At 58.8% G+C, this 13,220-nt stretch overlaps 1 protein-coding gene across 2 annotated transcripts in view; it reads right to left on the bottom strand.

The window, feature by feature from the left end:
• TNKS1BP1 (tankyrase 1 binding protein 1) overlaps positions 1-13,220 on the bottom strand; it is a 28,663-nt gene that overhangs the window by 15,018 nt on the left and 425 nt on the right. The window contains exons 1-5 of one of the 2 annotated variants that reach the window (XM_045297024.1): positions 10,769-10,852; positions 10,383-10,491; positions 8,734-9,367; positions 7,323-7,392; positions 1,098-2,438 (exon numbers count right to left, since the gene is read on the bottom strand). In XM_045297024.1, coding sequence (XP_045152959.1) covers positions 1,098-2,438; positions 7,323-7,392; positions 8,734-9,367; positions 10,383-10,476 — 2,139 coding nt within the window. In that variant the 5' untranslated portion in view covers positions 10,477-10,491; positions 10,769-10,852. Of the gene's footprint in view, positions 1-1,097; positions 2,439-7,322; positions 7,393-8,733; positions 9,368-10,382; positions 10,492-10,768; positions 10,853-13,220 lie in introns of those variants that run through there. The other variant, XM_045297023.1, reaches the window with a different exon arrangement.

Below are 13,220 nucleotides of genomic sequence, written 5' to 3'. Positions count from 1 at the left end.
GGCACCTGGACAGGGCTGAGCTGCTCTCTTCGCCTGGACCTGTCCTATGGCTGCCCGCTCGCTCGCCCCTGGGCCCGTTCCCTCTGGAGCAGCTGCGGCTCCAACGGCCCCGCCCAGAAGCCAGTTGAGTCACCCGAACCCCGGGCTGCAGGAACCAGCCCGGCCTTAACCCCTTCCTGCTCCTCCTCCTTCACCCCGCTCCACCCGGCAAAGGCTCCGCCTCCTTTCCTGCCCCGCCCCCACCAGCCCAGGCCAGCTAGGAAAATGAATTTCAAAAGCCACCTGGACTCTAGCCCTCAAACTCAAAAGGGCACTGAGTCGGCCGGGCCCCAACTTGCTGGGTAAACCTTGCCTAAGCATCTGCCCCATGGGCCTCTGCCCTCAGCTCCAAGGCAGGCAGGGGGCTAAGCGCTAATAGAAATCACTCCTCCAGCCAAAACCTCTTCAGTACACAGGCCCATCAGGCATGAATTTACACCTCACATGAATTCAGAGTCACTGACCCCCAATGAGACTGTCATCACCAGCTAGCCCCACTTCCCAGCTGCAGAAACCAAGGCACCTGGCAAGAGAGGTGACAGGTTCCAGGCAACCTGGGGCTAAGCAAAGGGCAGGGTCTGGGGCTGAACCAGCACTCTGCCTCCTAAACCTCTCAGAGGGGAGGGGACTCCCGGACTAGCTTCAAAGCACTTCCCACATCTGTTAACAGGGACTGAGCCCTGGTGGCGCTGTGGCTCGGCACTGGGCTGCTAACAAGACCTGCAGCTCGGGAACTGGCTTTCCACTCCCGAGAGGTTACGTCTCAGAGACACATGGGGCAGCTCTGCGTCGTCCCAGAGGGTCACGATGAGTCAGCAGCGACTCGATGCCAGGGAGTTTGGTTTTGAGTTTGTTAACAGACAGCATCTCAGACATGGAGCAGGAGGCCAGGGGCCCTGAGCCCTGACTGGCCCCAGTGCCGTCAACCCAGTTGGCTAGACCCTGCTCACAGCTGTACTCCAAGCTCTTAACCCATAAAACAGCAGTAGAAAGGATGAAGCCCCATCCGCCCAACCCCACCTCCACCCGTCTGGCCACCTCCAAGGCTGCACCCTCACCTCAGAGCAGCTGCCAGGGGTCTGTGCGTCCTTCGGCTCAGATCCGGCTCCCCGCCTTGCACTGCCAGTGCTGGGCGGTGGCGATGCCAGGAGGTCATCCAGCCATCGGGAGCTATTTCCAGGACCCACAGGTTCTGGGGAGGCCCTGCAGGGGGCTTGGGCCTCCATCCTGGGCTGGGTGGTCTCAGCCTGGGCCAGGGTCACAGCCTCCTCCTCCGAAGGCGATACCCGCCCGGCTGCGTTAGGGGCATCGGCAAAGAGGATGCAGGGCTGGTCAGGGGGTGCTGGCTGCTGCTGCCCCAGGATGGGCTCCAGGATGGGCAGGGCCACCTCCCTAGTGGCTAGAGGAAGGGGGGACTCCTGCCCAGCCAGGGGCTCCCGCTCCTCATACCTCTCCTGGGCCTGCAGCAAGGTAGGGGGGCCAGGCAGGCCCCCTGCTGTAGGCAGGGGCTGAGGGTCACCCTTCTGGGTAGGGGAGATTCCAGGATCACCCTCCTGCAGCTGGGAACTCGGCTGTCCCAGCCCCTCGGGCACAGCCCGCACCCCTTGTTCCTGCTCAGACACCGCTGCTTTGCAGATGGATACAGAGGAGTATCCGGCCTCAGCGGCAGCCTCGGCAGCCTCGGTAGCTTCTGTGATGGGAGAGGGGGGCGGCGAGTCCAGTCGACAAGTGCCCAAGCCGGAGGGCCTCGTGGGGAAGGTCCACTCAAATGACTGAGAGAGGCTCCAGTTGGACTCGGTGTCGCTCCCAAAGGACCGACCCAGGGCCACCTGGTTTTCCTGGGCCGGAGGCAGGGCAGCCAGTGAGCCCCCCAGCCGCTCCCGGTCCGGGCTGGGTGGCCGGAGCACACCTTCAGAGAACCGGCGCTGAGCCAAGCTGGCCGGGCGGAAGTCCAGGGGACCTTCAGCCACCACAGCTTCCTCCGACAAAAATGTCTGCTTGAGGTTAGGGAACTCGTCACCCTCGATCAGACGTCGGGGCGAGCTGGCTGGGGGCTGCTCGGGGCTCTGGCACCCCAAGTCCCTCTCCAAGGTAAGGCTGCAGGGCCTTGGGACCTCAGGAGCGCCCTCAGCAGGGAGCCCTGGGTCAGGGGGGTGGCAGGAACCTTCGTCCAGCAGGGCTGGCCTCGGAGATTCGGGAGTCACCGGGGGCAGGGGAGAAGCCCTGGGAGCCTCAGGGCTCTGGGCTCCTGGGAGCAGAGCAGGGTGGGGAGGGCTGTCTTCAGGTGAGCCTGGACAGGGAGGACCAGGCACGGAGCTGGCGACATCACCAGGACTGACAGCACAAACTCCGTTGTCTGAGGCAAGGGCCAGCTCCGAGGGGTCCTGAGGCTTGGAAACCTGCAAGATAAAGGTCAAGAGCCATCAGCCATCACTCACCTCTCAGCGGGGCTAGGGAGGCCGAGACCAGCTGACCCCACAGGCCAGGAGGGAGGACGAGGAATCATCTCAGCATCTAGAAGTGGTTCTGAACCCGGCTTAGGCAGGGCTTCCTACACTTCTGAGGGTCATGAGCTCGGGGCAACCCTGTGGGCCAGCATACAGACTGTGCCCCACAGTGGCCAATGGCCAAGTTTTCAGAAGTCAGATGCTGGGTCTTTCTTGCAAGGTCTCTATGGGTGGATTAGAACTGCCAGTCTTTTGATGGGTTGCTCTCTGGGTGGGTTACAGAACAGAAAACACATAGTTTTGTTACTGAGCCCATAGGTCCAGGAAGAGCAAGACACACCCTGCCCGCTGGCCCCAACTACCACCAACCTAAAGCTCATCCATGGGTCTAAGCACACAGCCTAGGGAAAGAAAACTTGGGGCCCTGGGCATGATGGAAATGAGAGAGTGGGGGTGGGGGTGGGGTGGCCACTGAGCAGGACTCTGGGCCCTCTGCCTCTCCAGACCAGCTCCAGAAGCAGTGAGTCGGGGGAGGTAGGCACTCCAGGAACCCACAGCTGCCAACACTGCCTGAGGAGCAGGGGGGGTCTTGGGGGACAGGAAAGCCCACTGTGGGGGTGGGAGGGCACAAGAAGGCATTGCCACATGCAAACTGCGTGTCCTTCTGTACGGTGGTCAGGTGCCCTCCTCCCCCCCCAACCCGGAGCCTCCACTTTCCGGTCTGTAAATCGGCACCCTGGCAACCATGTCCCTGAGACAGAGTTAGGCAAATATCAGGGCAGGATGCACACCTCAGGCCTCTCAGGACAGGATTCAGCAAAAGAAGGAATGTGTGGGAGGAGGGGGAAGGGATAGATGACCTTCCATTCCGCCTAAGCCTAGACAATGAAGGACGCCGGCTCCATCTGTCCTTTACCATCTGCCCCCCGGAGGTCATGCTTCCCTTGCTGCTCTCCCTAGGATGCTGCGTCTCCCCCATCACCACCCCACAGGCCCTGGGCTTGTTTCTCCAGGCCCCTTCTATTCCCTCCTCTCAGCACAAACACCAGTGTGGACACTCACACTCTCAGCCTGTCCCACCCACAGCCCCTCGGTGGTGTGGTCCGCTGGACCAGGCCACCCCCCTCCTTCCCTGCTGGCTGCACCCTCCTGGACCCTGGCGCTGGCCCCATGTAGGATGGAAGGATCAGCTGAAGCTGTGAGTAATCCCACCCACGGGGTTTCCACTGGCTGATTTCTGCCGGCAGAACTCAAGGCCTTTCTTTGCAGTCCGTCTTAGCCTGAAAGCTCAGCCAAAGCAGCTCACAAACGGCTGTGGACAGAGGCTGGGTGCAACATCGTCTCCAACCCAACCGAGGCCTGTTGTAATGCTTAAGTGACCCCAGCAGCCACACGGCCCCTTCTACCATCCTGGCTCTCTGGCCCTTGACCTCCAGTGTCCCACCCACTGCCAGGTTCACACCCAGACCTTGTCCTTACAATCACGACAACCACTCCCAAACCTCATTGCAAGTTCCCCACTGGTTTCCCCCACCCACCCCTTATCTGTCCAGCCCATTCAACCCTCGCAACCCTTTCGATCCATGCTCCCTCGGGGTGGCCAGTAGTCCAGGGATCCTACCTACTTGTCGCTGCCCCCCTTCCTCTTCACTTCTTTTGACCCCCATTAAAGTCACCTTTGGGCACAATCCTCAACTCCCCGTGCTCCCTCCTTCTCTCTGGCTCTCCACCACCTGCGGCAGCACCCGGACCCCTGCATGTGGCTGAAGAGGAGCATACATCACACCTTGATGATCTCTTGGGCCTCCAGCGACAGCCTCCCACAGGACCCTGCTGCACCCTTCTCCCAGAGGGCAACCTTGCACCTTCTCCCCTGGGCCCTCTAGCCCCTCCTACCCATGTTCCCCTTCGATGATGGTCTTGCTTCCTGTTGCCCAAGAACAAGGAGACCTCCAGCAGATGGCATGCCCACCCCATGCCCCTGGCTACCAGGCTGAACTGTCCTTCCCCAAGGCCACCTCCTCCTCTCTGAACAGCACCATTGATTTCTCCCTCCCTGCTGGCTCAATTCCAGGAGCAAACTGCTCTAACTCCCACAAAATACAGCACCATTTTGAATCAGCCCACCCCTCACTCACTCCAGCTACCACCCACTCTCCCAAAGGCAGTGCCTACACCCACTGGCTAGAGTTCCTTCCGCTTGCCCCAGTGTCTCCGGAGCCCACTCCACACACGCCGAGGTCTCTAATGACCTCCGATGACTCTCAGAGCTCGTCTGACTTTGCCTGTCAAAAGCACTGGGCACGCCAGGCAGGGCCCATGCCCCACCCTCCTCCAAGACATTCACCATCTGCGATCCCCTGATCAGCTTCCTCCTACTGCCTTCCAAGTCGCCTCAGCTGGCTCTCTGGTCCTCTCCCATCTGAATCCAGGAGCGCCAAGGGCTTGGTCCTGGCTCCTCTCCCCTCCTAGAGCTTTGCCTGCTCCCTGGGGATCTCAGCCAGATGATCGGCAGAGCACCTGTCCTGGGGAAGGAGCCCCTGGGTGGTGCATGCAGTTAACAAGCATGGCTACTAACCGAAGCGCTGGGGGCTGGAGTCCACCCACAGGTGCCTCAGAAGAAAGGCCCGGTGATCGACTTGTGAAAAACCAGCCACTGAAAACCTTACGGAATTTTTTTCCCCAAATAAAGTACTTTTTATTATTGCTATAAAATAATGTATTTCCTTCCTTTTTGCGGGGGAGGAGGTTAAAACCTTACAGAATTTTCATGGAATCCAGACTTTATGAACTATTGCCCTGGGATATAATCTTTAAACTTTAAACTGAAATACCCTCTAACCTGTTCTTGAAATCAAACAGCAAACCAAAAACCCAAACGCACTGCTGTCGGGCCGATTCCATCTCATAATGACCTGTGGGGCGCGACTAGTAGCCCAACTTGCAGCTCTTCATCCACGGCACTGCCCAGTACACACAGCAGCTGCCAAACTGCTCCGCGCCCTGCATGTCCACCTCAACAGCAGTGAAAGAAAGCAGATGCTAACCAAAGGGAACAGCAGACAGGGGTCGTTCAACGTCTTTCTTTTAAAGATCAAACCCTATGGAGCGCTGCTCTACTCTGCCACCATAAGGTCAGGTTACCTCGATCGGAACCAGCGTCAGTGGCGAGGGGCCTGAGCACAGAGCCCCTCCTCGGCAGTCACCCATGAGCTAGCTCCGGCCCCTGGGCCCCACTGCCTGCTTGGCCTGGGTCCTTGACTCTCCTCGGGGCACCTCAAACTCACTAAGTCCAAATGCAAGCTCCTCCTATGTCCCGTACCCCGACCCCAAGTCTCCTCGAGTCGAGACATCCCATTCCCAGGAAACAGCAGCTTCATCCTTCAATCTGGGGCAAACATGTCCACTCCACTTTCAACCTGTCCCCAACAGGTACATGATGTGATAAAGCCTAGTCTGCACAAGGCTCTGCTCACCTCCAAACTCCCCGGTGGCTTCTTCCACCACTCAAGTCCAAGTCTTTGCAGCAGCTCACAAGACTCCAGGCAACCCTGCCTGGCCCCCCACCACCCATCTCCTCTTCAATCTCTGTAACCCAAAGGCCCTGGCCTCCTTGCCGGGAAGACCAGGGCCTTTGCACTTGCTGTTCCCTCTGCTAAGAATGCTGGCCCCACATATCACTGGCTCACTCCCTGGCCTTCCTCCCATGTCAACTTCCCAGCAAGACCTTCTCCCCCTGCATCTTCATCCCAACACTCTACCTCCAGTCTCCCTGCAGCACTTGTCAGATACACCGTCCCTGTATGTCTGCCGGTCTGTGTGGAGCCACGCTCCCTGAGGGCAGGGACGAAGGTGTGGGCCTGTGCCTGCAGGCTCAGCAAACGTTGCAGGCTGATGACTAGAGGGGGCTGTGACAGCCAGCAAGGGCTCCAGAAGGAAGGAGGCCATCCTCGTCATCACTGGACACGCAGTAGACGTGTGTGTAACATGAAAGTTGCAAAGGGGAGCTCTTCCTGAGTCTGAACCCAGGGAAACAGGCAATTAGATCAGACCACCCAGACCCTGCTTCAGTCCCCATGTGGGGTTGAGTTAAGAACTTACACACCGTGAGCCTGGGCATCCTCATCCTCACTCAGAAATAACTACAGGACCTAACATCTTAGCTACCTCACCCCCCAGGTGGGGTGGTGGTGCGGGGGACGATCCAGGGGGCGGAGCAAAGGCAGACATCTATACTTTATCCTGGATTGTGGGCTACAGCACAAAAGGTTTTCATTGCTGGAATGGGATAGGGGCTGAGTTTGTTTTGTTTTGTTTTCCTGCCAAGGGGAGAGGTAGACCAAGTAAGTTTGGGAAGCTACACTCCAGGCACCGTGGAGACTAGGTCAAGGTCGGTTCCTGTCGTGCACACATCATCAACGGTGATGACCCCTGACTCTCCGTCACACCATGGTGGCCTGCCTACTGCCCTGCTGCTGGAATCGATACCACTAGTATTTCAGGTGCCAGCAGAGCCGCAGGGTGGACATGTTTCAGTGTAGCTTCTGGACAGACTAAAAAAGACAAGGAAGAAAAGCCTGGCAGTCTACTGCCCAGAATCAGCCAGTGAAAGCCCTCTGGATCACAGGAAGCACTGCCCGACAGCACTAAGGCCAGAGTCTCAGCCACGCCTGCAGACGAGGCGATCCACAGCTCTGGTCAGGGAGTCAAGACGCCTGCCCGAGATTGGATGCATGAGCTCAGGTGCAACCAGTTCCCATGGGAACCCCAAGGAGGAACGGACCATCACAGACAACTTCCTTCCACCGCCCCCTTCCACCTTCCAGGAGAACTCACGCTAGCAGGTGGTTCAGAGCTGGCCGGCTGAGGCAGGTCCCCGTTGAAAGCCACGTCAGAAACTGGGCTCCTGTGAGAGAGGGGGAAGGGGAAGAACTGAAGGCCCAGAAATGTCCACGCTCCCCACAAAGCAGTCAGACAGGGAGAGCTCCCCCCAGAGCCTGTGAGCAACTTTAACAGGGCCAGAAGCTGAACACTCTCAGGTATTTACTGCGGTTCCTGCGCGGAGAGAAGATGCCCCCCGAAGGAGGAGAGAGGGAGACGGGGAGGGTGTGCACAGAAAAAGTACACTCTCGAGCGAGCTAACTGCCTGCCAGCAAAGCAAGGGTTAACTCTACCCCACCCCACCCCCTTAGAGAAAGCATCCTGTTTGCTTACTCCCCTAAGTGGTCCCCAAAAGACATCTCCTCCCTCCTCTGCCTGCTAAGGGGTTAAGGCTCTCCCCAAGCCAAGGAGCCTGCAGCTGGTCCCAGCTGCCCTGCCAATATTTCTGGAAGGATTGCAGGAAGAGGAGGAGGGAGAGAGTGCACGTCCAAGGCTGAACTTGTGCCTCGTGAGCCCTGCTTGGAGTAATGGAGGGGAGGAGGGAGGGGGAAGGAACTTGGTCTGAGCTGCAGGCACCTCCTAGGCACCCTGGCCTGGGACCCACCTGGGAAAGGTTAACACCAGTGCCCTGCCCTGCCCTGTCTCCAGGCATGTGCCAGGTGACAGAACGGCAAGGCTGGTGGGTAGGCTTGGGCTTGGCTAGGCAGGGCAGGGGAGGGTCTAGGCCCACAGCAGCCCTGCCCTTCCCAACAGCAGCAGGGGGAAGGGAGCTGTGGGCCCACAGAGTCACCAGGACAGCTGTGCCTCCAGCTGATGCTCCTTTGCCCCGAGGAAGGGCCCCCTCCTTGAGCCCGGCCAGTGGGGTCCGAGAGCCACAGCCACAACCACCTCCGCTGTCCTATGCCCACCGCCCCAAGGGCACCTGCTGGCCCAACCCAGAGGTTAAATGCCACAGCCTGGCCCTTCACCCTCCCAGGAATGTGCGCCTCTAATCTCTCCCATCAGACTCATCCTGCAGCCCCTCCCAGCCCAGGCCTGGCACCCTGCTCCCGCCCTCCACAGAGCCTTCAAACAGACAGACCCAAACACAGGCCCCAGCTCTGCCTCCTCCCTGTGGGAAGTCATTGTTGGGCCTCAGTGTCTTCCTTTCTGAAATGGGCCTATTATCTCTGTCACTCAACAGGATCCAGGTCTCGGTATACAGAAACTAAAAGCCAGCTTGCAGACGGGGCGTGTGAACTCTCACCCATAAACACATAGAAGCTGTCAGCAGGCAGAAGAACCGAGTGACATGCAGGCCAGAGCATGCCTTGCTCACAGCACACAGTGCTGCCGTCCCCAGCATCCGCAGCCCCTCAGACCTCACCTCTCCTTGGGAGTCTTGCTGTGCTTATCCTGGCTCTCAGCTGGAGACTTCTCCAGCCCGTCCTGGGGCCATGCCCTGGATAGGGTCACGCCATCTTCCTCCCGGGGGTTGGGGGCCATGCCGTAGGTCCTGGGGCCGTAACGAGAACTGCCGTCGTGGTTGAAGGTGAGCCGGGAGCCCCAGAGTCGGTCTGGGCTGGCGGGAACCTCCTTACGGGTCTGCTCCATCTTGGCCAGGATCTCTTCCACCGTGGTGGCAGCAAAGCGCTCCGATGCAGGGCGGAAGGGGGCAGGGGCCTTGCGCACGCCACCCAGGGGAGCACATCGGGCTGGAGGGGTCAGCGGGGGTACCTCCTCCTTGCCAGCCTCGTCCTTTCCGTTGTCTCGAGCAGCTTCTCCTCCATCAGGGGTCTCGGCAGCGGGCCTTGGTGCAAAGGGGAGGGGCCGCTTGCTGCCACCATAGGGCTGGGGGCCCGCCAACATGTTCATCTTCCGTGCAGAAGGCAGCTCAGCCAGGGGGCCCCGGGGTGGCCGAGGCCCGACAGGCACCAGCAGGGTGGGCTTGGCAGGCAGGGCCGGCTTAGTGGGCAGGGCCCGGGGTTTGGGCTTGACAGGTGGTTTGGCCCGAGGGTCACCTACAAAAAGTGGGGAGGGCAGCTGTAAGAAGAGTCTGGAGGTAGAACTTGTACTTCTTGTTCCACCTCATCTCCCACCGTCCAACCTCAGAATGTTCACATTCTTCTGGGCACAAGGCAAATGCCACCTCTTCCATGAAGCCTTCCCGGGTTGCCCACACACATCTGGGAGCATCTTCTCCCTTCTCCAAACTCCCAAAAATATTAGGCCATCCCCTTTTATAAGTTACAGCTATTTAAAGGCCCAGTTAGCATCTCATTTCTGCTTAATTCCCATTTGGCACGGTGCATAAGTTCTTATCAAAAGAAGGAAAAAGAATGAAAGAATAAGCAAGTGGGCAAATGAGTCTACAGATCCATGCCCGTCCACCTGCCCACTGCCTGTGGTCTTAGTCCTTCCCTTGATGATAGGACGCTGGACCTCAGGCCCAGCCCGTGGGAAACTTTTAATCCCAGCTGGGCTTCTAGACCCTGCCTCCCCATTGCTCCCTCACCCGGGGCACTCCCAGGCCGCCTCCCCACAGTCATCCGGTGTATGATCAAGAACGCAATTTTACTATTGACCTAAGCCAAACAGAAGGCAATCTGTTACAGTAAAAAAAAAAAAAAAGGCCAGAAATTGCCCTTCTATATAAGGCATTCCAAAGGCAGAGAAAAGACCTTGGAATTACTCATGGCCACCTCCATTCACACAGAGCCCTGTTTCACCCTCATGCAACTCAATATCAGCAAGGAGTCTAGGCGGGGAGGAATCTCTCCCTTCTGGCCTCAGTTTCCCCTGTGCACAGCATGCAGCTTAGCAGCAGCATCTCAAGGAGTCCTGGCTGCTCTGACCTGCTTGGTGGGGGTAGGGGGGGAGATCCCTACAGGTCTCAGACATCCCCAGAGAGTCTCCACAGCCTCCTGCACAGGTGCCAAGACACTAGAGCCTCCACGCCCCACCAGGACAGAAAAGAGGTGCAGCCGCTCCAACCCTCCTCCCTAGTCATCCACCACACCCAGCACCCATGGGTACCTGGCTCGGAGCCAGCGGGCACCAGCTCCTCCTCCAACTCCCGGGGCGGTGGGGAAGCCATGGCTGTGCCTTCCCTGAGAGGTGAGACTTTCATCGCATGCAGCAGGCCCTGCGTGAGAACAGGAAGCAGGGGGCATGAGCTGGGGGAGAGGAGGTCCCGGGAAGAGGAGGAGAGAGCCAGGGGTTGGCAGTAGGCGCTGCGCGCCAAGAGAAAGCTCCTCCTCCTAGCAGAAGGCAGAGTGGGGCAGGAAGAACTTCCGAATGGGGGCTGGGGGAGGTCAGAGTGGCTCCAGCCGCCAAGTCCTGTGCTTCCCTGCCCTGTCCCGGAGCCACCCACTGCTCCCTCCTCCGTCCATCTGGCAATCTCTCCAAGTCACCCCACTTACCGTTCCCAAGGCAATCCTTGGGTCCGGCGGCCCCGCTGGAGTTACCTATGCAAGGTAAAGCAAGGTGGGCCGCAAAGTCTGAAGTCTGCGTGAATCACCTCATGGGAGACGGGAAAAACCCGCTCCTCCCCAACCTGGGGCTCCGCCCCACCGCCTGCCTACCCACCCCCCTCCTTCCCGCTCACCCTCCTCCCCCTGGCTCCTGCCTCCTCCAGCTGGGAGTGGTTCCCTCTCCCCCTGCAAACCCCCCCCCTCCACCAATCCCTGCCCCACTCCCGCCTCCCTCAGAGCTGTCTCATCCAAACTCGGAAAAATAAGGAATAAAAAGTAAACATCTGGAATACATTTTTTTTCCCTTTAATTTCTCAATCGCTTTGGCTTCAGCATAGGATTTGATGAGGTAAAGCCAGGGCCTAGTCTAGTTGCCATAGCAATGGCCTCCCACTGGATTTCCAGAGCTTTGCCAAGAGGAAGGAGGAGCCCGGCCAGGCCTGGGCTGGGAGAATGGGATGTGGCTTGAGAACATCCGGGGGGTGGGGAGGGTGGGGGAGTGGAGTATCCTGGGGGAAAACTCACTGGGGTTCCCCTTCTAGGACTGCCAAGGTGAACAGCCACAGCCTATGGGAAAGTGGACTCCGTGGCCATCACTCAGCAGCAGTCTATGGCTGACAGAAAGAGGTGGGGGGTTGTCTTTTGGGGGGGGTTAGGGTGGGGGTGGAGCCAGAGTTGAAATGGGCACCCCCTCCTTCATGTCCATAACATGAATTGCGAGGGTCCCAGAGAACCAGAATTCAAATCCTGGGTGGATCTGTACTTTGTAGCTGAGTGACCTTGGGAACATTGCTTTCTTTTCTAAGCCTCAGTTTCCTTCCCTGAAAAATAGGGCTAGAGGCTCCTGGAGACTCAAATGACATAGATACTCATTGCTACTGAGCTGATTCCAACCCATAGCAACCCTACGGGACAGAGTAGAACTGCCCCGCAGGGTTTTCAAGGCTGTGAATCTTTGTGGAAGCTGACTGCCGCATCTTGTTCCCTTGGAGCAGTTGGTAAGTTGGCAGCTATGAGCCTTACCACTGCACTACCAGGATCGCTTTTAGGCATGCAAACTGCTGAAAAGAGAAGTGTTAAACCACCTTTAGCTACTAGGGCTGTTATTGCGCTCACAAGGTCCCCCGTGAGCACATCTCTCTGGTAACCATCTCTTCAGCTCCCTGGACCCCAAGCTGCCAGCATTCCCTGACCATTCATTCCTTCACTCCCACACACCATGGTCCAGGCACCTGCACTTCAGACTCTCCACCACCTCCTCAGTTCCCACCCTGGCTCTGGGAGCACCATCCCACCCACAGGACCCTCCGGCACCACAGCCCGGGGTACAGAGACCTGCCCACCTGCACCTTGAGATCAAAAGGAAGGGGAACGGTGCTTATCACAAAGCAACCTTCTCCAACCTCCCACTTATCTATGCTCCAGCGGGTCTGAGAGGGCGGAGCCAGGTGTTTAAGAAGGGACAGGGACCACAGGTCTGCAACCTTTGCAAAGCCCACCCAATTCCCCTTTGACCCACCCCACCCCTATTCCAGATAAAAGAGAAAATGTGTGAAGGGTACAGAGAAACTCCAGGACTATCAACTGGTCGGCCAGTCAGTCAGCAACCACCCAGGACTGCCCATTGTGGGTGGGGAAAAACTGAGCAGGGCCTTGGCCAAGTGTGCACATAGGGGAGGAGCCACGACAGAAAAAATAAAATTAAAAAACACGAGATGGTTTCCTTGTCCTTGAACGTTATACAAGCGACATGGTGTGGGTGGTTCGAAAGGGGGGCAATCCGAAATACCCTGTCACCTAGGGGCCTGCGGGGCGCTTCTGGGGTATGAGGAGCTACCCTAGGAAGACAGTCATGAACGTGGGTTCCCGGTTTCCCCAATTGGGGAGAGGTCACAGCAGCTCACAGGCCCCAGCCAGGTGCCCCAGGTGACCAGACTGGGGCCAGAAGCTGCAGAATCGCAGCAGCTCTGACGACTCCCCACCCTCCAGAAGCTTCGGGAGAACCGGCTGAGTGGGCAAAGACGCCCAGAGGGGCTGGGAACGGCTGAACAACTAGCGCCCGAGGGAAGGGCCAAGGGGGATTATCCTTCTGGCCCTTGGGAGTTCTGGCCGCATCTGGGGCCACAGAGGTCGATGGGGCCAGCGGGCAAACTACTGGAGAAAGGAGGGTCCGCGAGAAAACGGAAAAGGCCGGGGCGAGGGGGCCGTCTGGAGGGGCCCAGTGGGGAGCTCTGGACACAGAGGGGGAGGCGACAGCCGGAGAGTAGGAGGAGGCAGCGCGGAGGACCCGTGCGCGGGACGCGAAGCAGCCGGGGAACAGACGGGGGACTGGGGACGCGGAACGGCTGGAGGAGGCCTAGGGTGGCTGGGGGCGTGCCGAGGGGCAAGGGGAGGGGCCAGC

The sequence above is a fragment of the Echinops telfairi genome, unplaced genomic scaffold, assembly GCF_000313985.2.
Source record: "Echinops telfairi isolate 266 unplaced genomic scaffold, ASM31398v2 ScPeMD7_7416;HRSCAF=8454, whole genome shotgun sequence".
Taxonomy (NCBI): domain Eukaryota; kingdom Metazoa; phylum Chordata; class Mammalia; order Afrosoricida; family Tenrecidae; genus Echinops; species Echinops telfairi.
This window is presented reverse-complemented; position numbering and strand designations above follow the sequence as displayed.